Below are 27,652 nucleotides of genomic sequence, written 5' to 3' on the forward strand. Positions count from 1 at the left end.
TTGTGAGTAATGCGCAGTGCTTCACCACTGGTCCTGGGATTGGCTAGTTGTAGGAGGAGCATTTTATCTCTCCTTTGGCGCTACACCATGTGCATGTGTAATCCTCCCTTCAGTCTGCAGCAGCAAGGCAGGCACACACACACCGTCACGTATGCATATCCACACACTTTCTTTTTTTTTTTTTTTTTTTTTTTTTTAACACTTACGTCATGCAGCACTCAAACACTACTGGAATGTCCTGCATAATATGCTCCACTGACAGCCCCACACAAAATACACACACATTAGGCATGCAAGGATGCCACACCCATACTTAGTCTGGTCTGCGTAATGTGTTCAGACTCAGTCTTTTTCCCAACTAATCCGACCCTGCAGCTGTGGAGCCAGCTGTGATTAGTTTGTCCTGTCAGTCTGCACGTCTGCCCACATCTTCACCCAACTTAAAGCCTGCACTGTAAGTGATATTAATTCAGTCTATGTCTGTCCCCGCACAACTTGGCAGCGCATTGTGTTTACCGTTGTGTAATGCTAAATCTTCCAGCTCTCTTCCATGGAGCCTGTACCCCACTCAGGGGTTCAGCACTGTACAACACATGCACGCATGCACTGCAGCAATAGAATGCTATTTATAGATATGCCCCGCGAGGACGAATAAGGCTCCTATTTTAAATGTATCGTTCCTCTCTCACATATTGGTCGTTCATTGCCGCCTCTTTTGAAAGGGAAAAAAAAAAAGCAAGTGGGCAGGATGAAAAAAGAAGAGATCTGAAATAAGGGAGTCTGGAGGTTGAGAGAATGAGTCACAGAGGCAGAGTAGACAACGGAGAGAAGCAGGGAGTGGTGTGACGAGTACGCGGATGTGAGTGTGCCTTTGTACTTTTAATATGTACACGAATGCACTTGTAGAAGGAGGGGACACTTTGTGGACGGCCGAAATCCCTGCAGCGCTACATATGGTTTCCTATTTCAAGCTTGAGCCAATTTACCCACAGGTTTTAGAGAACTCTGTCACCAGTAGCAGAAAGTACACTTTGACTTACTGCACTTGCCTCCGTGTGATCACAGTGGAAGAATGTGGGAGAGGTAAAAGATGAATCAGTCTGTGACCATGAATGCATTTCATGTAACACTCTGTTCTTGGATGTGGTAATTGAGGACTTGTAGGCGAGACTGCTCTGTAGGCTGGGAGTCAGAGGGTCTCGTCTGCTGTATGTGTTTGTCCACTGAGAGAAAATGAATGGGATTATATTGATCTGAGTGGAGCACAGTGTGACCGTCCAGACAGATCCAGGTGGTAACAGCCACGCTCCATTAAACTCAGTGGTTTACCATCAGCTCTGATTTGCTCTGATCAGCTCAACGGCCATTTGAACGAGCTTAATGATCTGTCTGGAAACGTCCGTGACCCTCAGCAGTTGTTATTAACATTGCAATGAATAGTTTGCAACTCATCAATAGTTGCAGAGATCAGTAGAGGAGAAAACAGACTTGCAATGCAGTGTGTTTACACCCGTAGGATTTTGTGTGTGCGCTTGTTTTTGTCACCTTTATGCGGGAATGGTGGCCGAAAAATATGACTCATCCACTCACTGCTGTAAATTAACAACAGCACAATAACAACATGAAGCTGCATAGCCACAGCTCGGTTTTGTACACATCTGCAACAGCTGCATCTGTCCACTTCTGTGTCCTGAAATGTGCTCGTAATTAACAGATGGGGTATGGGGAATGACCGAAGAAACTGTTTGTTTTTTTGTTGTTGAAGGCGGTAAAGCAAAACAGACAGTGGAGGTGGAGGTGGTGGTGGTGGTGGTTGTGGTTGTGGTTGGAGTCACTTTGGACAGTGGATCTCTGTGGACACACTAATGGAGCTTGTTGGGGCCTCTGTCTGTCATATACTCTGACAATGTGCAGTCTGAACTGCTTGTCACTGCCATGCACAGTGCCATTATGTGGAAAGGCTGACATGTCCTCGTACAGTAGGTCTTTGTTGTTGTCGGAGAGGAGTGAAAGGGTGGGGGCTCAGACGTAGATATACACAGAGAGAAGGAGCGAGTATGGCGTTTGAGAGCTCAATCAGTCAGACACCGAGACAACAAGACAGATTAAATTCAAAAGAAGAGGAGCTACAAAGACGAAGATGAATCACTTGAACTCTTTGTAAATTCTAATAACAAATTCTAACGCATGAAGGCACTAATCTTTAATATAACATTTTGTTCTTATCAGATTTTTCTTTCTTCTCTTTCCTCCTTTCTTTCTACACCTCCTGTCCCTCCTTTCTTCTCCCTGTGCTTTCCCCCCTGACAGAGGTCGAGCAGGTTGTCAGGATGAAGGAGGAGAATTTGTTCCATCGGAGGTTTTCTCTGTGCCCCAGCGCCACCTCCCCTCCCAAAATTGACCCACGCACCCTCACCCGGAACCTGTCTTATGGAGGAGACAACGACCTCTACAACCTCAGTCCAGGTAAAAAAGAGTCAGAGAGGTCAAAGATGGCAAACGGAAAGTGAACATAACAAAGAGTGATATTTCAGTGACGTGTGCCAGTGTCTGTGAAAATATGGCGTACTGTGCTGTAATGTACTTCCATACAAATCAACAAACCTGAGCTGCTGCTTATTAGCTGCTTTGGCGGCCGCCATGCTTTAATTGTCTGTCAGCAGGTTTATTCACTGAGTTCATTTGTATGTGACTGTGTGTTGTGGGTTCCCACCAGGCAGTGAGACAGACAGGAACGGTCTCTCCATGCTGAGTAATGAACTTAGTCCTGCCCAATCACCAGGCAGCAAGGTAAGAACACAGTTCCGGATTGGGCAGCTCCTCAGCAGCTCACTTTAAATGACTCAATAGGTGAGCACACCGTTGCTTTTGCATTCTGTGATGATTTTTTTTTTTCCTTCTAATTGTTCTAATCTTACAATTATTGAGGCTTCATTTTTTTTTAGAGTAAGTCAAGTATTTATTTTACAAATGGGTCACTAAACAATGTGAAATGGAAACCAAATGGATTACATTATTGTTAAACAGCACCAACCAACCATAAATATATAACATTTTTAAGTCATGACTGCACCAGTGAATTGAATTCACATCAAAGCTGTGGGATTTTGTATGTCAGCGCCGTGGTGGGAACTGCATCTTTAGGACCACACGCCATTTGTTTGGAAACATAGATCTACTTTGTCTTGGTGCTGTTTCTGTTGTTTTAGTCCTAACAATCTGTCTCCATTCTTTAATAATACTAATTAGGAATGGTCAATGAATGTTTCTAGCGGCAGCCGGGTAATCATCTTGTCTCGTCTTCTCCCCTCATGTCGCTTTGCCTCACCTCGTCTCCAGATATTGCCCATTTATCTGTGGAATAATTCACATGAGCAGCTGCAGCTCTGGCCTTTGGCCCTTTCTTCCATCCTGAAAGCCTGTATGGGACAATTGGAGACCGAGCACAGCCTTTACTCCTGCATGTTGTCATTTATACCGCATTGCAGTTGTGTACTATGCTTTTTTTGACATAAATAGATGTCTTTAAATGTCTGTGTGGGTTCACTTACTATTGATTTAGTGCGTACAGAAGAAGTTGCAGGTTTTTAGACATTACAGTAAAATAACAGGATAACTTACCACTACGATTCTAATCTTTATCTACTGATCAGTGAAAACTTTGTGCCCATTGCTGTCTAACGGAGGAAGTTAGTGGTTTGTGTTTTCCCTGCTGATTGTAAATGCCACCCACCTGTTTCAAACAAAGGTGTGAAAACAATGACATGTTGTGCTGCCCATAATTCAAGTGAATCGAGCTGTTTAACTCTTATGGCGGTACAACAGTCACAAATGTTTCTGTATTTTTTTAGATTTGGATGAAAATAAACTTTTACAATATTTTGAAATCATTCATTTCTGTAAATTAAAATCCCTGCAGAAAATGTAACCGTGTCTGTCTGTAGTTTAAATCTCTCTTTTCTCTTCACCCTCACTCCCACCTCCAGTCTGAGTCCAGGATGTTTAATGGTCTTGAGAAGGAGTGCCCCTCCCCCACAGAAAAGCTGGCACGAAAGGAGTCTCTCAAGGTACAAGGCACTTACTCACTTGAGACAACTCTGCTACAAATATTGACTTTTTGATGCAAATTTCCTCAATTATAAAGTGAGTGAATTCAGCTCTTCATTATTTCTGTCATCAGTCTGAGCTCAGTGGGTTGAATGAACACATTTGGGAACCCTTTCAATTGTGTTTTAGATGAGTTTGTTTGACTCTGCTCCCACCTAGTGTTGGCACTTTTCAGATCAATCCTCTTGACTATTAAGTATGATGACTCAGTTGTGTGTGTTACAGGTCCAAAAGCAGAATTACAGGCAGGAGAAGAAACGGGCAGCTAAAGAACTGTTCAGTGCGCTCAAGGACCCCAGTGTTGTCATCATGTCCAACTGGCTGAAGGTGTGAGAATGTTGTCTGTTTCACAGAGATGTTATATTGAGATCCACAATAATGATATCTTTGCTGTCACACCTACAACAGCTATCATTTACACACTCTATAAAATACAAATAATCCACAACACTGGAACAATTCTACAGTCTGGGAGATGTTCCTGTTTATTTCCTGGTTTCGAAACACAAAATTAGCATTTTTTTTTCCCCCTCACATTTTAATCCTGTACTGTTTTATAAGACGCCGTTGTGAATTAACAACATCATATTCCTTGTGTGTCTTATATTTTGTGGTATTAAAATTACCCCTCCTCTCATCCCTTGTCCTTCTTCAGATCCGTGGCTCTTTAAAGAGTTGGACCAAGCTGTGGTGTGCCCTAAAGCCTGGAGTTCTTTTGATCTATAAGACCCCCAAAACGGATCACTGGGTGGGCACTATTCTGCTCAGTGCATGCAAGCTGATTGAGAGACCCTCTAAGAAGGACGGCTTCTGCTTCAAGCTGTACCACCCACTGGACAAATCAATCTGGGCTGTCAAGGTCAGTCACGTTTGTGGGCTCACTGACAATATATGATCAAAAAGACCCTCATGGTCTTATAGACACAGACTTAATAATATGATGATTTTAAATTGTATATATTTACATGTTACAATCAATTAGGTCTGATTCAGTTTTTTAATTTAATTTTTTATTTTTGAAGCAAGCTAGACAGGTCTTGTTTATCCACACACTCATAATTTCCTGTCTAGAATTGGAAATCATCTGACATGAGTGACTCCTAGTGGTAGTATCAAGAAACAACACTGCAGCTAATAGGAACGCACATTAACATTAATGTATGGATTTTAAACTAATAACCATACGTGGAGCTATAAACAAAATGGAAAAGTTTGTGGTCATTAAGACTGATCTATATAGCATGTTTATATACATCGTATGTTGACCAAATTGCTGCATAACATCAAACAGAATGAAAACTAACAATTGAGCCACATGAAACTATTGAGCTATAAACATGCTCTACAAGAAAAGAAAAAAACGTGTCTGTGATTACATTTCATTTCAGTGAGTTTAGTGCTGCATTTTAATGCTCAGTTTTGCCAGTGCTTTAATTTTTTTATGAATAGTTTTAATTTGAAGTGCCAATTATACTGTTTATTGCTGCATTATGCTAATGGCCCTCTCGAGAGACATTTGTTTCTGTTGGTACAACATGAATACACAACATGAAGTGTGAGTCACTGTTTGATCCATATGCTCAGGGTCCCAAAGGAGAGAACGTCGGCTCCATCACGCAGCCTCTACCCAGCAACTACCTGATCTTCAGAGCTGCATCTGAGTCTGACGGTGAGGCTTATGTGCGAGAGTTTCAGATGGAGGTGTACCTTTTTGCACGTCTGATGAATTATTTTTTACAATCAGACTTTATGGAAAGCACTCCTGTCTCTGAAATGTGTTTGTTCTGTAGGTCGGTGCTGGATGGATGCCCTGGAGCTGGCTCTCAGCTGCTCCAGTCTCTACAAGCTGACAGCCAAAGCTGGGAGAGAAGGAGATATCAGCACGTCTCCAGAGTCCTCCCATATACTCCACCTGCTGCAGTCTACAGCACTTACTGATGCAGAACTGCTACAGTGAGTAACACATTCTCTCTGCATCCAAGAAAAACCTCAGAGATCAAATTTATTTCCACCTTACCTTTACTACTCTTAGTTAGGAGACGATCTGGATTTCCTATAATCATGTTCCAAGTTGTTGCACTTCCCAGTTCACACACAGGACTGTTGGCATGTCTATCAAACACGTGCACCAGTCCGAAATTCCCAGATGGTAGGTCTAAAATATAGTCTGTGTGCTTTCCGTTGGTCGGCTCAGAGTAGCAGCAGAAGACACCTGGATATTTTTGCCAAATGCAAAACATAAGTCCTTAAAGCAGCAGAGAAGGTTTCCTGTGTTTGCTATATAGTGTCCACCATGCTGTAAAAGTTTTCATTTCTTCGTTAAACAATTCATCATGTGTGAACAGGCGTCATACAGTGCTGTAAAATTCTGCTTGTGTGCATTTGGAAGGGAGCATATCACTTTACTGTATATAGATTATATGCTTCCATTGTATTCTGGGTCTAATTTGTAGCATCTTGAAACATAAATGAAGATATCGACAGAGAGTTACTTGCAACAATTTTAAGAAATGTGTCGTGCAGACATGGCTGTTTCTTAAAAAGATTTATGAGGTGATTGTCTCCCTTTTTTTCATCCAAAACGCCACCATTTTGATCAGCTGACAGTTTGTAACAGATGTGACCAGCTGCCTTTGCTATGTGCTGATTGGCTATTAAAAGAGGTGATCTGCCTTACGTTCTAAAACTGCCCACTGGCAACATGACGAGCTGAGTCGCAGGTGACATCATCCGCTTCAGACTGGCCAGTTCACACTGCTGCAGCTTTTTTTGGCAACGCTCTGAAACAGTTTTGTCTTGTTGCGACTCTTTGATCTGAACTGGGCAGAATAAACAGACTGAAATACACCAGACTCCACACAACAGACCTCAAAAAGAAAATCACTGCATCTGATCTTCCAGTTTTGTAGGATTCTTTTAGGACTATATTTAGTCTGCTTATGTTAAAATTACTCTGATACTTTTTCCTTTAGTTTCATTATTGAAGCTAAGCCACGTGTCACTGATGATATGTGTTGGTCTACTTGTGTGTGTATATACATGTGTATGTGCGTGCATGTGTTGTTTTTTTTCTCAATGAAAAGTGGTGTATAAAAGACATTTTTCACAGCAGATATTTTGACATGACGCAGTAGGAAAATGACCAGTTAAACAGTGAACTAAAGTGCACAATTGTAGGACATCCCCTGAATAGCATGCAGCTATCATTAATATCCTGTGCTCATCCTGCTCATGTCAAAGGTCTGCTGAGAATAGGTTTATAACTGAGGAGCACTATAACTCTCCTGTTCTGGAACAATGTGACCACAGCCTGACGTTGTTCTAGTTTGTAACTCTCATTCAATCACCTTTCTAAGACTTTGGATCCAGTAAACCTCTGGAACTCATCTTTGCTTTGTTCAGTAAATAAAGAGGCACCCTCCGGAGGTTGTTTAAAAAATTATATTTCACTGCGTTCTGGGCAGAATAGTTATAATAGCAGGATGGTTTGCAAACAGTGATTTATGATGTCAAAGAAAATGCAGGGTTTGTAAAGCCTTTTAATATTTGGCAGGACCTGATATTGTGCTGACAAGTACTGTTGCACAATGATGTTCAAAATGTATATGTACATTACATTTAGCTGCCGCTTTTATCCAGACCAACTTACAACACACCGATGGTACACCACCGGGAACAATTTTAGGGTTCAGTGTCTTGCTCAAGGACACTTAGGCATGTGGACAGGAGGAGCTGGGGATTGGACCACCAACCTTCTGATTAGTGTGCAACCCACTCTACCGACTGAGCTACAGCCTCCCTGTATTGTATTGTATTATATTTAATGTATACCCTCCATTTATTACCATAAGTTTGTGTTTAAATGTAGATTCTGACACTTTAATAGTGAAAGTACTGTCCTGGGAAGTGAAGTGTAAATAGGTGTTACTCAGTAACTGCTTAAGAAACGCATCTCACACCCAGAAGGTTGTGAACAGTGGAATACTGTGTCTGTATCGAACTGAATGTGGAACCAAATTTATAGTTACGTTCAGACAGCAGGTAAAATAAGGTCATAATAATGTAAACAGCATGTGGAATCTGATCTTTTCCACTCAGATTTTAGCCACTTTCGTATGTAGACCTAAAACAGATTCAGGTCAGATTTCTGGCAATGCGTCCTCAGCGTGAACAGTCATTTTACAGACTTCTGCGTCACTCTCAGCCACAAAGTCATGGAGATGGGTCGCCTGAACTAAGTGTCTTGCTGTGAGTCCTGTGGAGACAGATTTACAGTAGCCTGAGACTTCCTGAAATGTTGGTTGAAATCTGTTTCTGTGAAGCTATTCTCATCACCATCATCCCACCACTCCTGACTCCGCCTCCACATTCACACACACGTCCACACAGCTCCACAAAAAGCCATAGTTAAAAAATGTCACTCTTTTTCTCATCCTCCTTTTCCTCCTCGTTTTCATCTGGACATAGATTTGCTGGTTTCCACTGCGATTCAGCTTACAAAAGAAACCATAAATGCTGCCGTCAGTTTCCTCCATGTTTACTTCTTTACGCAGCGTGCTGTTTGTGACGTCTTTGTTATTTTTCTGTTGTGAATCAGTCCAGCTCGGCCACAACAAATTTTTTGATTCGCCCACGGTGTCTATGTAGTTTCTATTACTAGCTGTAATCATAAGAAATGTGATCCTGTTTGCTTTTGAAATCATGGTTGCATGATATTAAGGAATATTTGCTCCTATGCCTGCTCTTCTATGTATGTATTTGCAGACTCTGTCATGCTTATCTGTTTATGTACTGTTTACATTCTACATGAGACATCCCTTTCCACTTCACACCCCCCCCCCCAACCCCCCTGTCCATGGCTGAACCCTCCCTCTGGTCATGCATCCCAGCTATCCCTCCTCTCCTGCTCCTCTCCCAGCCAATTACAGCAGCCCATACAATCACATGACTGACAGGGGAGCAGGAAGATAGAGCACAATGTGAGCCATACACCACCCAGAAAGAGACGGTAGCAACGCAGCCATTGCGAGCCTACACACACACACACACACACTGGCACACAGACAGAATTATTCACACATTCAGGAAGCAGGTGTGCCGGAGTCGGAGAAACAAAACTGCACCTTTTTGTCAGCAGATCAAAAACATTTACACACACGCAGGAGAGGAGAAGAGATAAGGATGGGCTGCATCTGTTTTTGAATTTGCTGGTACCATCACGGGTGGTGTTTTAATTCCTGAGGAAGAGTTTGTCTATACGCTGTATGTCTTTGAGGTAAGGAAAGCCTGTTCTGGGGCGTGTTTGGATTAATAAATAACATTGTGGGTCGGTCGGTGATTCACAGAGTGTGCTGGAATGTGATTGTTCAGGTCTTTTAAGCCCTCGGGCATTTTGAAAATTTAACTCTGTTCTATTTTTGTCTGGGTGAATGAGCTGTTTTTCTGTTTTCTGTGACCACAATCACATCTGTGAATGTGGTTATGAGAGCATATGACACACTGCAATTGTAGTCCACCGTCCTAATGTTTTTCAGTATTTGTTAGGGAGTGTGGAGGATTTGTGAAATATCTGACATCGAGTGTGGCTAAGACCTGCTTAATTTCTGGGTCTTTCTTTGCCCTCAGACTGGGTTTGGACGTGTGCACCGTCACCGTGCGCAGACCTCCACTGTCCTACATGTAAAATGGCTGTAGGATCTTCCTCTTTAGCTACTGCCCCCCTCACAGCTCCCTCTAAATCTCTTCTTACCTCTTTCACTCTCACTTCTCTTTTTTTTGATCATTTACAAGCTTATGCATGAATTTCTTCACTGTCCTCCCCCCCCCCCCGTGTGTTCTGGTTTCGTGCTGACATCTGAGTTCTGGGTTTGATTTGTTTCAGACTGTAAAATTCCACATCCTGAAACAGAGAATTCAGCATCGGATGCAGTTATAATTTGTTGTTCCTTAACTTTGCGTGTTAGTATGCATTTGTGCACACTCACATGTTTCTGACAGAAGTGTGTACATGTATTGTACAGTGCAGACTATGTGTATTGGGACAGTAACCCATTTTTGTTCTCCAGCTACTGTGCTTCAGCAAATTCAACGTTTGCTACACAGAACCATCGGTGAAGTCGTCCTTGGAAACTGTTTTTGAATAACAGCAGGCACTTTCAGAAAGTACTTGGCAGGTGATTGGATGAACCATCTGTCCATCACTGTCAAACTTCAACCAATCAGAACAACAAACCACACGATGAAGTAAGAGAGCTCCAAAGAGGAAACTCAACTGCAGTCAGAGGATAGTTAGTTCATATGTCTGTTGACAATTCTTGCTGTTTTTATAAGGAACATTTGCTGATAAAGCTGATACCATAGCAACATCTCCGCTTGCGTCTCCAGCCGCTGTTGTTGTTTTTGAGCAAACAGTCACTTCTCAATGTAGTAACACCTGAACCACACCCGTAACTGCCAGTAGTTCCTCACTGCAGGCTGATTGGTCCGAAGCACCCTGGGTTTCTGGTTTGGCTCTATTTGCATAACTTGAAGCCTGACCAGATGGATTCTCGTGAATCCAGCTGCCGCACAAAGTAAAATCTGAATGCCGAATGTCAGCTTTAATTTAAGTAGTTTGCATCAATGTAAAAAGACCTGTGTGGGAGATGTCGTCCTTTTAAAATACTGTCCAAAGTCTTGTGGTTGAGAAAAAAGGAAATACCTTTTATTGGATATTTTGTGAAAAACATTTCCAATGACTGCCTGAAGTCTTTGACCCAAACACATCAACAGACACTGGTGATTCTCTCCCGGCCCATCACTGCTGCCACCTTTTATCTTTCGCTTCTCTGCCTTTTTTTTTTGGTGTTCGTCAAGTGAAATTAAGGTCAGTCAGATTAAGATTAAGTTTGATGCACCTGACTGAATCTGAACACACACAATTCTCCTTTATACCTCTGCACTCATGCTGCTGCTTCTCTCAGCAGTGAAACCATCAGTCAATGCCAGTGTGCCTGTTCCACTGCCAGCCGTCAAGCCATGACAGCTGGCGTAATCTGCTTTGGGTCATGAGGGTTTTCTTTTCTAAACAGCTCATTCTGTTATTTTGATAACAGCTGGTTATTGTTTCATTAGTCAAATATTTATAGTATGTGTATATATATATTATGTTTGTATATAAAGTACATACATATTCATACCTTACCCTGTTTTTGTACCCCCTTTGTAGCCAGTTACACCTAAACTAGGTGGTTATGGGATGGGAAATCAGGGAGGATTACAATGAGATGGTGTGGTCTTGTTGTCCTGGCAACCAGACAAGTTTACTAAATACATTCAGACCCTCCAGGTTGTTTTATTTTAGTGTATAGTCTCTTAGGCAGCAGGCTTACTCATTATAACTGTGAGAAGGAGGATGCAAGAGAACCATCAGTCCAACACACATTTAAAGCTCTTTCAGAGCTGTACACTTTTCCTGTTTGTAGATTACCGGCGAGGCTGTCGGCAAAGCTTTGGTAGACCTTTGTAATGTCATGTGACGTTCACCTTTAATGTATATTCATGCTAAATTAAACTTGCTCAAGCTTCCGCACTCAATTATCCTTGGTGAAGAAATTACAAGATCGACATAACAGTTTAAATCAATTATCAAACAGCCATAAGTCAAAGATCAGCACCCATAAAATGATTAAATCCTGTGTATATTCTTTATATGTAATTTATAATCTCTTTTCCTGCACAGGTTTGTCTTGAGCTGAATCAGCAGCAGCAATAAAATGGTTGATTTTCTGGGTGGTTTGATACAGTTCTCACCTCAGTGTTCATGTCTGTTTTTGTTAGGCTGAATGACACAATGCTGCTGGGCAATCACCACATGGAGCATGACGGCTTTTCAGACAGATCAGAGCGCGAGGCTCACGACGACTGGGACACTACGGCCAATGAGAACGGCGGAAGGCTGACGGAAGAGAGCGACATGGACCAATCAGACGAGCTCTCCCCCGGGCCACAGGCCACAACATATGTGGAGCAGAGCACAGAGGAGATGGCTGAGGTGAGGCACTGAGTTCGCAGTTAGTTATGTCGAGGGCTCTGTCACATCCTCCGGCCCAGCTTTGATTTGAAACATCATTTCTGGTATTTAAGAAGTGATTGATTGCTCGGCCACTCTGCTATCCTCACTTGTGTCCCCCTGCCTCTGTCTGCATGCGTTCCTTTAGGCTGGGGAGGCGTCCCAAGTGGAGACCGTATCAGAGGAGAACAAGGGTCTGATCTGGAGCCTGCTGAAGCAGCTGCGGCCGGGCATGGACCTGTCTAAGGTGGTGCTGCCGACCTTCATCCTGGAGCCGCGCTCCTTCCTGGACAAGCTGTCTGACTACTACTACCACGCTGATCTGCTCTCACAGTCAGTAACTTATTGTTACTTTACTGAGTGTGTCCATAAGAATGTACACATTTTAGTATTTTCCATTATTGTAGATGCTTTCCTCTTCTCATAATTTTGTCTGACTTTGTCTGCTCCTTCACTACAGAGCTGCACTGGAGGAGAGTGCATACGGTCGGATGAAGCAGGTGTTGAGATGGTACTTGTCTGGTTTCTACAAGAAGCCCAAGGTAAGATGCGTTAACTCCTAGAGGGCTTGCTATCATCCCATTGTCTGTACTATAAAACAACCCTGATTTATAAAATGCAACACTTCTTTTGGATGAAGATCATAAACATTTTGGATTAAATAATGAAGCAGCTGCACGATATTTAAGTGTAGTATTAAAGTACATTTCAGTGAATACACAGTACATTAATAGTCACAAATTATGGACAATAATGTAGTAATCTCTTTCAATTACGTTTATTACCACTATTAATTAACATGCAGTACTTACTTGACTTCCTGGAACTCAGTGATTGCTGAAATTCATACAGTTTTTACTGTCTAAACAAGTACGAGAGATTTTACTTCCTCAAACAGAATCAGTAACAACTATTCAGCTGTTTGATGTTTGCTGAACTTGAACGTGCGTTCCTTCCTCAGTCCTGTATTTAGGTCACACACTGACCTGTCCACCTCCTGCAAGTGGCTGTTTTCATAGCACTGGAAGATTTTTTTTTTTTGACTGTTGGCGTGTTTTATTTTTGTTGTCTTTTTTTTTTCTCAGCATCCTCCAAACATGACATTCAGTGACAATTTAGGTCTTGGCTTCTCTCTTCAGGCTCTGTTTCTGCAGTGAAAATGTCAGGAGACACTTTCCTAATCGCTCACTGGTTAGGAATTTATTTCCTCTGTGGCAGCAGAGCTACTAAAAAACAGCCAATATGAGCCAGCAGATGATGCCTGGAGATTAATCTGGAGTTACCCAACACTTTTTGCTTTGACTGCCTTTAGGAGAGTCTCTGAAGATGGAATGACAGACTATTCTATAACTTCTCATTATTAAGAGTAGAAACAAAAGCTTTACTCCAGAACTGGAGTAATTAGATGTAATTAATGTGTTACATAATTATGTTTATTATCTGGGATTTATCTCATAAATTTCAGTGGTGAGGGCCCATTTGGTCCCGTGATCATCTGCAGTGTAATTGGTTCTCAGCACTGGTTACTGCTGAAGTGTCAAGAAACTGTGATCTGACTCAACCACACTGACTTTATATTTGATTTGACAGAAGTTTGTCAGAAAATGCTTCAATTGATACTAACAATTCTGTTCGTGTTTGCATTTTCCAGGGTCTGAAAAAGCCTTACAACCCGATCCTGGGCGAGACGTTTCGCTGCTGCTGGCTCCATACTCAGACCGACAGCTGCACTTTCTACATAGCTGAGCAGGTTAAGCCAGATTCACAGCTTAAAAGCGTTCAGGGCATGATTTATCCGTTGTGTGAAATATCTTGCACGATTCTTGAAACTCATAGAGAACACACCTGTGAAATGCAGCAAGTGTTAAATGAATAAGTGCCAGAGGGTAGCTGACACCTCTTTTTCTCACTCTGCTCCTCTCTCTCTTTCTCTCTTCCCTCCCCCAGGTGTCTCACCATCCGCCCATCTCTGCCTTTTATGTCTGCAATAGAAAGGATGGTTTTTCTATCAGTGGAAGCATCCTGGCCAAGTCCAAGTTCTACGGTACACTGCCTACTCCAATATGTAATCTGCTTGTTTTAGCTGAAAGACCTGTATAGACATGTGCATGAAAGCAATTATATGAAGACATCCAGGGAAACAGCAATGTCGTCACAAGTTTGATGCCCTTTTCAATCCCTTTGTTTGTGCCTGCTGAGATAAATTTATACCCTTGCTTTAGAGGCTCGACTGTCAGCGTGACGTTCACAAAAAGGGATCTGCAAAAAACATCCAATCATGTGCTTCTCTGTCCTCCTGCTCTTGTAGGTAACTCTCTGTCAGCTATTCTGGATGGCAAAGCCAGGCTTTTGTTCCTGAGCAGAGATGAGGAGTATGTCATCACAATGCCCTACGCTCACTGCAAAGGTAATAGATCCACAATGAATATTAATTAGCATCTGTACTAATTGAATCTGTCTTTGTTGCTATGTTCACATGGGCATTATCTTTTTAATACTGCCTCTTCTCTTTGGACAAAACTGTTGTGCACAAGTCTTGCCCTGCATTGTCCAGACACTCTACAGAAGTGTCTCTCTACTGGTTTTGCCTGCAGACCCTTTATTTACTGTTTGAGCTATTCACATCTATTTCTTAAAAGATACTGCAGTAAAAACATAACAATAAACAAAAGGCCTAAAACCTAATGAAATAAAAAGGCAGACTTACCTTGACGGCAGGTATATGTGCTTTTTGAACAAATTCAAACTAGTGATGTCAAAAACTTACTTTGAATGAAATATGAAATAAAAAGGCAGACATATCTAATTATAACCTGTTTACGAATGTTCAAATTAGAACTTCTTTTTCCTTCAACTTTTTTTCCCCCCACACACACTAGTGAAATGCTGTTGTGCGGGTAACAATCACATTTTGTTCTTTCAAAACAGTCACCTTCACAGCCCCATTAAATACTGTTGGATTCATTTGCCAGCTAATTACATGGTTACAATATGCTAACTAGTGTCGATTAATGCATTATAATTTTAAGAAACTACATACACACTGCCATAGATGTTAAGTACATTGTATTTTACAGAAAGGGTAGGCGTGATTGGATTATCTTAAGTTTTTCGAGGAACTCAACATCATCCAGTGGTCAGATAAAATGTTGTGAGTGTGTGAACATGAGGTTCTTTTTGGATCTTTGAGGTGCCGTGCATCTACAAAGTCGAGTTTTACACGTGGATTACAAGCAGTCAGTCTACACTGTATAAGGAAGACCTTGTGGCCTACTCCTACCCTTTAACGAGCAGAGCAGTGAACACCACAGGTTCACATACAAACTCATCGCCAATGTTTACAATGAAATCTGTCTACTCTGACAGATCATGTGTGGGCAGTAACTTTTGCAGCCATCTGCTGTAGCCAGTATGGCCCGAGCTACTGGCAATCAAACGACGCCTCGCTCTGCTCTGAACCTGAACTCTCACGTGGCACACGGCCAAAATTAGAGATGGATGATGGGTGTAATCTAAGTCAGATCAAGTTTCTGTTTGTTCTCCGGGTGAACTTTGGGATGTTGTAAATTACTGTCTTCATCTTGTCTCACGGTGCAGTCACTGCAACTGTCCGGATAATAAATTATAATAATGACTGTGCAGTAACAAAGGGAATGGTTTGATTTATTTGCGCCCCTTCCAACAGGAATGTTTACATTCTGATAAGTGAGGTGCTGTTGATCTGATGCTGTAATACTGCGTCTCCTTGTAGGTATCCTGTATGGAACTATGACACTCGAGCTGGGAGGGAAAGTTACCATTGAGTGTGAGAAAACAAAATGTTTCACAGAGCTGGAGTTCAAACTGAAGGTATATTTTTGAACAAGTTAACATTTTTGTTTTTTTTCCCTTAAGCTGTAATTTTGAGACACCAGCTGTTTATGTAAAGGTGACATACTTTGATTTTCTCCACTGCAGCCTTTCCTCGGAGGCTCCTGCTCTGTGAATCAGATCACTGGGAAGATCTGTGTAGGAGAGGAGCTCCTGGCCTCCGTTGATGGACACTGGGTAAGAGCTGTTTTCCCTCTGATCCTGTCTGCTGCCTCAATCTTCCCTCTGGCTTTATTTTACCCTTCAGCATCCCTCTCTGACACTTACTCACAGCTGTTTAGTAGTCAGTAATTCTCTGTAGTAATTAGAGACAGAATTGGTAATTATAGGTTTAGGAGCAGAAGGGAGACACCGCAAGCAGAGGACCTCATTTTGAGGGCTCTCACAGGGCCGGAGTGTCGGATAAATGAAAGGTTTGAGACGGAATTTTTGAGACTGAACTAAATACTAATTTTCTTGGAGAACTTTAGAAATCATTTTCCAGCTTGACCTCTCAGTGAAAAAGAAGAGCAGTTTTCCCTGAAAGGATGACATCATGAATTGCTTCACAGTGTTCTCAGGTGGTTAATAAACATTGAAGAACACTGATTTGTTTGACAGGACTGAACATTTTCTTGCCTTTGTTCAAAATCAGGACAGCGAGGTGTTGATTCACGAGAAGCGCTCAGGCCAGCAGGAGACGCTGTGGAACCCGAGTCCAGACATTCGCAGCGGTCGCCTCAAGAGACAAGTGGTCCAGTTGGACCAGCAGGGAGAGTTTGAGTGTGAAAGGTAAACCGAACGTCTTGAATTTGAGTAAAGAAGTACAAAAACAGACATTTTTTACTAACATTAATGGTGGCTTCCATTGAGGTGCGTGAGCAAGCCAGCAATGCACAACACCAGCCTGGGGAACCCACTTAATTTAATACAGACGTTAGTAATGTTATGAGCTACATAACCAGTCTGGGTTGTGGTAATTTGTTTTTCTAGTATCTTTACGTAACACGAAGACAAATACAAAACTACTGCTGACTCCAGTGACGCTAAAGAGTCCCATACGTTGCGTCTGATTTGAATGCGCTCTGGACAGGCTGTGGCAGCATGTGAGAAGTGCCATCATGGATCGGGACCAACTGCGGGCCACCCAGGAGAAGTTCGTGCTGGAGGAAGCTCAGCGGAGAGAAGCCAGAGAGAGAGGAGACAAACCCTGGATCCCACGACTTTTCCACCAGGACCCCGTGACCTCCGAGTGGACCTACAGGCACATGGAGTACGAAGACACTCGCACACGCAAGCGCATAAAACACAGGAGATGGCACTCACTGTTGCCTTTGTAGTTTTTAGTTCAGTGCAGCAACCTGCAGCAATCTGTGGATTAAATAGTAGAATGATAATAATGGCATCCTTTTTTGCAGCATGCGGCCGTGGGACCCTGAGCTCTGCCTCGTACAGTTTGAGAAAGACGGCGTGATTCAGACGCACGAGAAAAGCCAGAGGCAACACAACGGACTGTCCTACAGCCACAGCTGGGCCAGCCAACAGAAGGTTAACACTAAAAACTAGTTTTTACTGACAGTATATCCAAATAAAAGCTCTGCTGCCTCCTGTCATATCAGATTGAGTCTGATACGTCAGAGTCTCTTTTCTTTCTCACTTGATATTCACTGCAGTGATTCCCGGATGACGAATCTTTTCTTTATTCAGCTCTTAGCATGTTGCATCAGCTTGCAGTTTGCTCTCAGTTTTCTCAGCTTTAAAAACTCCTCTGCCTCCTCTTCAGGCGGCGGTCAATGGAAAGCACAGGAAGACCAGCAGCCAGCCGTCCAGCTGCAGCCAGAACACCGAGAGCAGCAGCACCACACCAGAACCCACACACGAGTCCTCGGACAATGAAGGTGAGGCGTTCACACGCGCACACACACACACACACACACACACACACACACACACACACACAGAGAAACAAACCAAATCTTAAATTGCTCTGTCTTCGTCTTCCGCTCTTGTCTGTTGTCGTGTCCAGGCTTTTCAAACCAGTGTGCCCGGTGCAGTAAAGAGGTGAAGGACATCGCCCTGATAGAGGCCTCCATCACATCTATACAGAAGACACAGCAGGATATCCAGAGGTAAAGATAACTCATTTAAACTTTGGTGAAGAGAGCAACGTAATGTAAAGGCTGGAGCAGTCATTTATGCATTAAGGGGATAAAACGGTGAACTTGTTTTGTAGGACAGTGACTGACAGCATGTAGTAGTGACTCACGGCACATTTGCACATGAAAAGCAGTTGAAATGCAGTTGATGGCTGTAAAGCTACCGATGGTAGTTTCAGTAGTCTGTTTTTACTATTCAAATGTATTTATTAGTTTTGGCACATTTGGACATGCATGTGATTCTACAACATAATATTGCTCAAAATTTTGAATTTTGGGTTTACAAAAAGTTGTTACGGAAAATATTGAATTTTGTGCTTTTATTTTCATCGTTGTCCAAAAGTGTTTAGACTTCAGGTCATTTGTGACTGTTGAAGATTATACTGTATGTTCTTGGACTTAGTATGAACGTAGTAGTTCAACCTCTTTAGTGGTTAACTGACTTCATGGATTTCCTTAACTGGAAAAGGGATCCCAACCTGACGCGATGGATGGATACTTGCCAGGTGATTGAATAAACCATCAGACTCATCATTTATCACGGGCAGACTTCAACCAATCAGGTCTTTGTTTTCAAACGCTTCTCACAACCACGCTTGCAGCTGCCGGTAGATCCTCAGAGGTGACTGATCGGTCCGAATCACCGCACGTTCGGACACAAACACATCATATGAAACCGGGCATTCTGTATTCAAGCTTGATCTTGCGAATCCAGCTGCCTCACAAAATAGAACGTATCCAAAACTAAACCAAAAGTCAGAGAAGAGGCAGAAAAACTAAACTCTCCTAAAATATCTTATCCCTTCAGTCATGTCGGGGCTCCTGAGGAACGCGCAGTGTGGTAATCCCAGCCGGGTGTTCCTGCTTATCGGTTTCAAACACTTGCTCACCCCGACCTTTCTCTCTGCAGGAACCTGGTGGCTCTGAGTCGTCAGCTGGCGCGTCAGAGGGCGACAGACGACACTGTGTCGTTAACAGGCCGTCACTGTCTCACCCTCTGTGTTCTACTCCTCTCCCAGCTCCTCCTCAACTACGTCTTCACCTGAGCCAGCTCCTCGGGGAGGAGTTTCCCTCCGGCACTGATCTGGCACTAGAGCCCTCCAAAAAAAAAAAAAAAAGCACAGACTTGATTCAGCAGCGGGGAACAGAGATGTGAGATCAGTGTTAGGAGTGCAACTTTGTCCCTTAGTTTCCTCTGAGAGGGGAGGAGCACGGACATTATAGCAATAAACACAGCCACAGCCACCGCCTGTCAGTCATCTGCAGTGAGGAACGGCACCCCCTAGTGTAGCCAGACTGAAACTGCACCGGCACCCACGCACTTTGGAGAAGAGAGGAAGGAGGGACAAGAGACGAGCATGGCTAAAAAGATTTTAAATAAAAGTTGAAATGGATGATGAAGATGAGGAATGATTTTACAAAAAAGGAATGACAGATAGGATGTTTCACCATTCCTTAGTGTCTTTTTATATTGCCCTGCAATACTGTCTATCTGTGAGTGTGCCTGTATGTTTGTTGTCCGTACCTACAGTAGGCCCTACGGGCAGCAGGCAGATCACCGCTTGGACTTCCACTACTCCCCTTCCACTCCAGATTTTTGGGCCTTAACGCTGAAGCCAAAAAGAAGAAGAAGAAAAAAACACAAACGAAGAAGGAAAATCTTCTAACAGTGCAATTGCGTGTTTTGTATCGATGTGGGCTCAAATACACTCTTGTCTCGTCTTTTAATGATGATGATTTCACCAAAACAGTATTTATAATCCGAAAGGACAAAGAGTACTTGTTTACAGGGAGCACTGCATGTGTTTGTAGAGAAGGAGAAACGGGAAGGAGGCAGGGCAGAAAGCCAAACAGAGTGTCTTTGTATTTGTGTGCCTGTAGTGCTGTAACTGAAGGGATAACAGGATAGCACTGCTTCGGTCGCGACCACGACACTCGTGTGTACAATCAGTTACATGAAGAAGCGTGTGGAGGAAAGGACGGAGGGAATGACGAGTGAAAAAACAAGAAAAAGATTTGAATACGTGGGCCTAGTCGAGGGGGTTCGTTTGTGCATCTTGGTCGACACCATTTTCAAGTGACTGTTTTAGATGTAAACACTTAGTAATGAGTTGTTTGTTTTCTTTTAATCAATTTGTATATATCTGTCTGGCAGCCTGTTTCAAAAAGAGATTTCAGAATGTATTTATTAAGTGATTAACCTTGACTCTCCTAATCTAAATCAGCTCGGAGGACAGAGACCAGGGGTGACAATCGCTCCTCCCAGGGCTTGTGTGGGTTTGTCATTTTTGTGGAAGCGTGTGTGTGTGTGTGTGTGTGTGTGTGTGTGTGTGTGTGTGTGTGTGTGTGTGTGCGCGTGTGCGTGTGCGTGTGTGTGTGTGTGATGGAGCACATGTATGCGAGTAAAGCCATTATGGTCGTGCTAAACAAAGCCAGGTCTGTGATCTTGTTTTTTTTTTACTGTTCTTTTTTATTTTAAAACATTGAACTTCAGAACTAATCTACCCAACCGGAGAGAATCGGAGAGCACAAACACAGGAAGTCGACTCTTTGAATGCTTTTATTTACACCTTAATTTGTTTATTCTTTTCATTCTTACCTTGTTTTTTACTCTGCTGCCATGTTGTGGGGATTCTACACGCCAGATTTTTTTGTCATATTGAACAAAACTACAGAGAACACGACGACGCCCGATGTTTTCATTCATACCTGTTGCATACTGTAGCACTACAGTAAAACGTTTTAACCCTGCTACTGACTTTGGACCTTATTGTTGTCTTATAAATAGAACATTGTAGTGTCCAAAACAATGACATATTTTACTGTGGAGACGGCAGTTGTTGTTTCTGTAACCCTCCACTAGAGGGAGATGTTGATGCAGGTAAACTCAGGTCTAACTGGGACTGTAAGGAACTTCACTTTACATAACTAGACTGCAGCAGTCAATCTGATACATTTTCCAAAAGAATATATAAATAACCAACAAAACTAAAGGACCACTTTTTGATAATTCTTCCCTAAATACAACAACGATTCTTACAGGGTTTGTAGAAATGACAGATGTGGCCAAAAGTGTTGAAACAATGCTCCGTTCTTCCTGCAACGCTTTGAAATCAAAAGGTGTTCTGTCGTGCTTACCTGCATACCTTTGGTGTGACGTCAAGCAGACAAAGCCGTGAAAAGAGCTGAACTCTTGCTTATAAAGATCTTCTCAAATATCCTGGACTATACTACTGATACACCTTCAGAAGTGGTGATAAGTGGAATGTAAAGATAAGTCAAGCAGATTGTTGTGTACAATTAGTTTCACAGAAGTCGGCTGGTTGGGGGAAAAAAATACTCGTGTTCCCCACACTGAACAAGGATAAAAGAAAGAAAAGAAAAATAATTGTATTAGGATATATAAGGGAGGAAATAATAGCTCCAACATCGTCTCCTGTGACCACAATTGCAAATGTTAGTTCTGCTTGAGCTAACCTCTCTGGATGTTGGCGCCAGAGGATAACTGACCCCTGAATGAACAGAAAAAACACCTCAAATAGCAGAAAAAGAACCAAGAAAACTTCAAAAAAGGATACAGTCTGACCTCCAGGATCAAGATCATCTGGTCTCACCAACTGAATTATTTATGAAAGCGGTCTCCTTGGAAGAAGACCTGAGAAAGCTCCACTTTTGAAAGACAAACATAAACAACCCCAAAGTCCTTTCGACACATGAAACAAAATTAGAGCCTTTTTGTTGCCTTGACAGATGGAGCTTTCAAAGAAAAAGGACTCCATCCCCTCAGTGAAACATGGAGACTCAGCCTCGTAATGGAGCGGCTTACCGTCTGATGCCATTTCCATTTGTTCTTTCCTTTCAAATTTCACACCATAAATCAAAAGCAAAGTGCCAGTTTGATTGAATAAGGAATTTAAAGTTTTGGATGATGATTTCTTTTTTTTGAGTTTCAACTTTCAAAGAAAATTTTCTTTTTTTTCTTTTTTTTACGTGGAAGGTTGGTCACCGATAATTTTGACCACGTCTCTATACGAGTTCTGGGGTGAGTGTTTGGCAGAGACGTTAACTGTGCAGAGCCCTGAGCACAGGCCTCAGATTTGAACCTGAGCAGGTGAAAATCTCATGCTAGACACCACATGGATTAACATCTCTGCCACACACATTGCTCTAAGCCCCTGTGAGGGGAGCTGGATTCTGTTTAGGAGCCTTGCTGCAATGCAGGAGGTATCAGTGACTGATGTTTAATAATGCATATTAGCTCAATATACTATATGTTTTAAATATGTAAAATATTAGTCTAAGGCATAACCAGTTTCTAAAACTGTCAAATAATTAGAGGGGATGACATGTAATATTTGCCAATTAAATCTAGTGGAGTATGAGTATAAAGTAAGTATGTTAACTTTATTTATAAAGTGCCTTTCAAAACTAGAGTTACAAGGTCCTCTAAAAGAAAGTAAAAAAAAAAAAAAAAGTAAAATTTAAAACTGCAAGCAGTGATATGCATACTGCACGTCGGGGATCCAGCTGGTCGGAGCCGCCGGTGCCCCGAAGAGCAGCACGCGAGGGTTCGCATATTCCCCCGGCAGTTTAAAAAAAAAAAAAATTCCCCTTTTTTTTTCATATTTCAAACAATATGACTTTCTTTTCATATTTTTAACAAAATGAAATTTGTTTGACATGCTTGTCTCTAGAGGGAATCAAACCAAAGACCTTCTCACTGAGAGGCACCAGTACTAACCACTGCACCATCGTGCTGTGATACTGTGACTTTCTTTTGTGCTTTTGAGGACATGCTATAGCGTGACTTTTTTGTTGTATTTTGGATGACATGCTATAATGTGATATTTTTTGTTTTTTTGGACGACACGCTATAGTGTGACTTTTTTTCATATTTTGGACGGCATGCTATAGTATGACTTTTTTTTTTTCATATTTTGGACGGCATTTTAATAATACTACATCCCATAGTACAACTTTTATCAACATTTTAAAACGATGTTAATACTCACAAAACACATCAGATGTATCGTCTCACCACGCCAGATGTATGTGCTTCGTTTCATGAGGTTTCAAGCATCCTTTGACCTTAAAACATGAACTTCCTTTGTCACGGAAAATCCTCAGATTTTGCCGCATCGCCACGGCGACGCTCTTGGACAAAGTCAAAATAATTTCTCAATATATCATCAACCACATGTTTAGGCTATTCTGACCTGACTTTAGGTTCATGTGATCAACCAGCTCGACATAGCATGTGAAAGTATGAAAAGTGTCATTTCCAGTTGCCACCAGGGGGCGCTATGAATATGAGCGAATATTACCATCCAGGTGTCTTCGGGGCGGGACTGTTATCATACATGTAACGTTTGGAGAAGGTCGGTCCATGTACCTAAGATTTACAGCTACTTGTAGTTTCATAGCGAGATGCTCAAAATGGCCACCATGCCACGGGCACACCCATCAACGAAAACAAATTCTCTTGATAACTGTTAAGAGTGAACTGACACAATTTCAAGTCGGTCCGACAAAATCTCTAGGATACGAAATTTTTCGCCGGGAGAGATGTGTGTACCAACTTTCATAAGTTTTTAAATATGATAAAGCCTCCAAAACGGCAATTCATTTGTATGAAGGATAAGGAATGAGAAAAATAATTCCTTGGATAACAATAGGGCTTTTGCACAGTCGGTGCTCGGGCCCTAATAATAATTCCTTGAAGAACAATAGGGCTTTTTGTACCAAAACAACAACCAGTTTTAAAATAATATATAAAAACGGCAAGCCTTAATTGGGCGATAAAGTGCTTAGGTATAATCTGTAGTACAGGCTACATTCATTCACGTTCATTGTCCTTCTGGTCAGAAGCTCCAGATAAAGTCAGTTCAGTGGCCCTTGAAGCGAAGACTGCCTCCTCATGAAGCTTTAACTTTTCCCATTTTTAATTTCCAAGCCAACACTGATGAGATGCCCTAAAGAGCTTAGAGTACTGGAAATTTGAAACATCTGTGGTACCATGGTGACAATGCTGAAGGTCATGTGTTTTGGTAAACAGCACTAGAACCTTAGCTGGATGTTGTTGTGTAAAAGTTTAAAAAGAGTTATCAAAATATAGCACAAGTACTTTTAAAGACTCTTCGTCAGACTCAGACAGCTGTTCAAAGTAACTGAGAGGGAGGATTTCCCCCAACATCACAGGACTACTGTTAAAATCGAGATCTCAGCAGAGATTTGCTGGATTACTTAGGAGTTAGCTGGGCATCATCTGATGTCATGCAGTAAAAGATAGTCGACACATTAATGTGCCGCCTCAGGGAGCCCCAGACTGCCAGACTCCCTCCCCTCCGCCTCCTCTGGAAAGCAAGACAAGACAAGTTCAGACAAGTTCTCTGCCTCCCTCCTGCCTTTCAGCGTGGTTCATGCCTATTCGGGACGGGCCTGAACTGAGACAGAATGGCAACCCACAGAGCAAACATCCAACCTGCTGCCCTTTGGCCAAAACAAGCAGAACACACCTCAGTGCAGCTGGCCTCTCACTCACTTACCTGGGGAGAAAATTCAGAGGCGGAGAGGGTGGGGAGGACATGGATCACAGGGAGACAATAAAAGTATTATGTTTGTCTATGTATGGCTCAGTGATGCTAAAAGGTAGGGGGACAAAAGCACACAAAAAAACAACCAAAAAACAAGATGTCCACTTAAAATGATTGCACAAAAACAGTCTATTAATATTGTTACTGCGCATCTTCATATTTTGTATCACTGTACATTATACGACAAAATACTTCCTGTGATCCCTGATAATTTGACTCGTTGTTCCGGATGGGATTTTAAACTTCATTTACAGGATGTGGTCTGTAATAGACACGCTCATTCATCAGGGCAACATGTCTGTGTGGGATACTGTATTTGATCAGACCAGACAGCAGTTTACACTCGTCATTCATCCAGTGCCAGGAGAAGTAAACGCACAGCGAAGAGGCTGTAACTAACACACACACACACACACACACACACACTGCAAGTTAACCTCCTTTGTAGTACTTACTGCCTGGAAAATAAACACAAATACACACACACTCCAAAGGCCTAATTTGGACTGTCACTCCTTCCGCCTGCCCCACACATTGAGTTTTACAACACAATGGGCCGGTGTACACCCACTCAGTCATCCTGCTAACTGTGGAGAATAGAAACAAGGCAGGGGAAGGAGACTGGCCCTTGATCTTTACTCTGGTACCAATCTGCCCTTTGCTACTTCAGCCCCAATCCTCAACACCACAAACGTCCTGTTTTTAGACTGAAAACAAAACATAGCCCGTCAAGGTTTGGGTAAGTGAATGTAAAAACATGGATTTACTGGTTTAGATGGCACAGTGACGTGTGGGGACAAATCCTTTGTTTCAGAATGTATCTTTACTTCCAAAGTGTCTATGAGCAAGATGCTGAATCCTCATCCGATCCATGTGTGTATTGTTCTGGTGCTGAGTCGGGCCTCTGACTTCACCAGCAAAGTGGACAAATCGATCAATTATACAGTATCTGCAGAGTCACAGCCTAAATGGAAACCTTCACTTATCAATTTGTTTCCACTGTGGCTTTACAACAGCACAGTGCGGCATTGCTGCAGGCTGCATTCATAACATTAACATTATATCAAATTATTAGTCAAACAAGGTTAAATGAAAGAAAGGAAGTTTAGATCAGGTTGAGCGGCGTCAAAAGCTCCCGGTAGCCATAGGGCACTAAACACAGACGCATTCCACTTGTGCAGATTAATTTGTGTGTGGATAGACTTGACACATTGATATGCCAGGTATCCACCGAGTACCACTTCAAAGGCATCCTCCGTAAAGTGGATGGGAACCAGACTAGAGGGCTGTCACTCATAATCACACGCAGAAGCAAGAGGAAGTGAAGTTAAAGGTCGTGGACTATGTGACATGGGAAATGTGACTTGAGAGTCTTTATACCGACATTTAAAGTTAAAAAAAAAATAATAATAATAATAATAAACACTTTACAAAGCACAAATCGGATCCAAACAAGTCTGGTTTTGCTAATATTAAAGCTTTTAATACAGTCTTTGGTTTAAACTGAAACACATACATATGTTGATGTATGTCACCATGCAAATTCATTTGTCATTGCTTCTGATTGAAAAGACAGAGGGAAGAACTCTGCACTTTTATACTGTGAGCACATTTTAGCTTAAAATGTGACGCCTCCACTTTTACTCCTTGGACTTTAGCAAAATGAGACATGAGCACTGCCACGTGCAAAGAAGGAAATTATGTTAGGGTACATCTATTATACCTCTGATAATGTGCTTTTGTTGATTTTGTTTTGTAAGCTGCTTGTGATTCGTGTGGTTCGGGCCCATGAGTAAAATGTACTGCCAAACAGTTTAGGTAATTGCACTTGTTAAGACACATCTGGATAAACTTGACTAATCAGAGATCATTGATCTTTGTAATTTTCATTTCTTTTTTTTTCTGAATCTAGTTGTAATTATGTTACTGTTTACTTAAAACTAACTTTTAGTAACTCTGAGTACTTTCTTTTACATTTACTCAAAGCTAATTCCTTCACTTCTGCTTAAAAAAAGTAAAATAAAATCTTGTATGTCAATAGTGTTCAAATAGTGCTGACGGAATAAACGCCTTAAATTGTGCGATTAATTTGAAATATTTACCGTGTTTAAAAAAAAAAAAAAAAGGTACAGCTGCAGTTTGTTTACTTGTGTCTGCTGCTTACCAATGAACAATGATCTATGACGACATATTCGGCCAAGTTTCCCGGTTAGCGAAAGATGGATACAAACAGGAATTTGTTTTAGGCGGAATGTTTAGAAAGTGGCCCGATGGATGTTTGGAGAAAACATTTTTTGCACAGTTTGCGGAGCCGAAGTTAATTAATCGGACGTGATTAATCGGATGTTAAAAAGACGCTGTTAAACAACGATATTTATCTTTCCTTTGTGTTGATTCTGTAGTAACTTCATTTAGCATTTAAATATAAATTGTTCCAGGCCTCTTAATCCAGATTGATTACAGAAAATGGTGCGATTAATTACTTATTTAAATGATTGTTACGCATGCAGGCACAGTACACAAACTCACACAAAAACACACTCCGTAGGAATAAATATGAAAGAGAATAAAGATAGCAAAATATTACACACAATATATCTAACGTTATAAAACAAGTTGTCACGTGTAAAATAAATGATGATTCATGTCTCTGAATGCTTTCAGAGCAGGTCCTATTAATGCTTGAAGGCTAAATATTAAAATATCCTGGGTGTGTACTCAAACTACTGCTTCCACGTGTTGTGGTTTCATCTCTCTGCATTATATTGTGGCTCTGTTGCTGTGTGTGTGTGTGTGTGAAATGGTGAATGAGAGGCATGTTGTCAAGAATTAGGGTCAAAGCTTATATAAATTCAGTCCATTTACAACTTTAGTGTGAAATATGGAGGTTTTTGGAG

The 27,652-nt window shown here is 41.8% G+C and overlaps 1 protein-coding gene across 3 annotated transcripts in view; it reads left to right on the plus strand.

Moving 5' to 3' along the window:
* The window catches only part of osbpl5 (oxysterol binding protein-like 5), a 44,337-nt gene extending 23,424 nt beyond the window's left edge, over positions 1–20,913 (plus strand). The window contains exons 1-22 of one of the 3 annotated variants that reach the window (XM_069721753.1): positions 2,056–2,160; positions 2,311–2,466; positions 2,717–2,790; positions 3,987–4,067; positions 4,333–4,434; positions 4,763–4,966; positions 5,692–5,776; positions 5,898–6,060; positions 11,926–12,139; positions 12,306–12,490; positions 12,618–12,699; positions 13,809–13,907; positions 14,105–14,201; positions 14,466–14,564; positions 15,909–16,006; positions 16,115–16,204; positions 16,662–16,798; positions 17,100–17,279; positions 17,425–17,554; positions 17,790–17,904; positions 18,033–18,135; positions 19,073–20,913. In XM_069721753.1, coding sequence (XP_069577854.1) covers positions 2,331–2,466; positions 2,717–2,790; positions 3,987–4,067; positions 4,333–4,434; positions 4,763–4,966; positions 5,692–5,776; positions 5,898–6,060; positions 11,926–12,139; positions 12,306–12,490; positions 12,618–12,699; positions 13,809–13,907; positions 14,105–14,201; positions 14,466–14,564; positions 15,909–16,006; positions 16,115–16,204; positions 16,662–16,798; positions 17,100–17,279; positions 17,425–17,554; positions 17,790–17,904; positions 18,033–18,135; positions 19,073–19,208 — 2,610 coding nt within the window. In that variant the 5' untranslated portion in view covers positions 2,056–2,160; positions 2,311–2,330 and the 3' untranslated portion in view covers positions 19,209–20,913. Of the gene's footprint in view, positions 1–2,055; positions 2,161–2,310; positions 2,467–2,716; positions 2,791–3,986; positions 4,068–4,332; positions 4,435–4,762; positions 4,967–5,691; positions 5,777–5,897; positions 6,061–11,925; positions 12,140–12,305; positions 12,491–12,617; positions 12,700–13,808; positions 13,908–14,104; positions 14,202–14,465; positions 14,565–15,908; positions 16,007–16,114; positions 16,205–16,661; positions 16,799–17,099; positions 17,280–17,424; positions 17,555–17,789; positions 17,905–18,032; positions 18,136–19,072 lie in introns of those variants that run through there. The other 2 variants (XM_069721752.1, XM_069721754.1) reach the window with 2 other exon arrangements.
* The last annotated feature ends 6,739 nt before the right edge of the window (positions 20,914–27,652 follow it).

The sequence above is a fragment of the Brachyistius frenatus genome, unplaced genomic scaffold (assembly GCF_029030835.1).
Source record: "Brachyistius frenatus isolate BFR_SWC_R1_liver_20210118 unplaced genomic scaffold, ASM2903083v1 Contig_272, whole genome shotgun sequence".
Lineage (NCBI taxonomy): Eukaryota > Metazoa > Chordata > Actinopteri > Embiotocidae > Brachyistius > Brachyistius frenatus.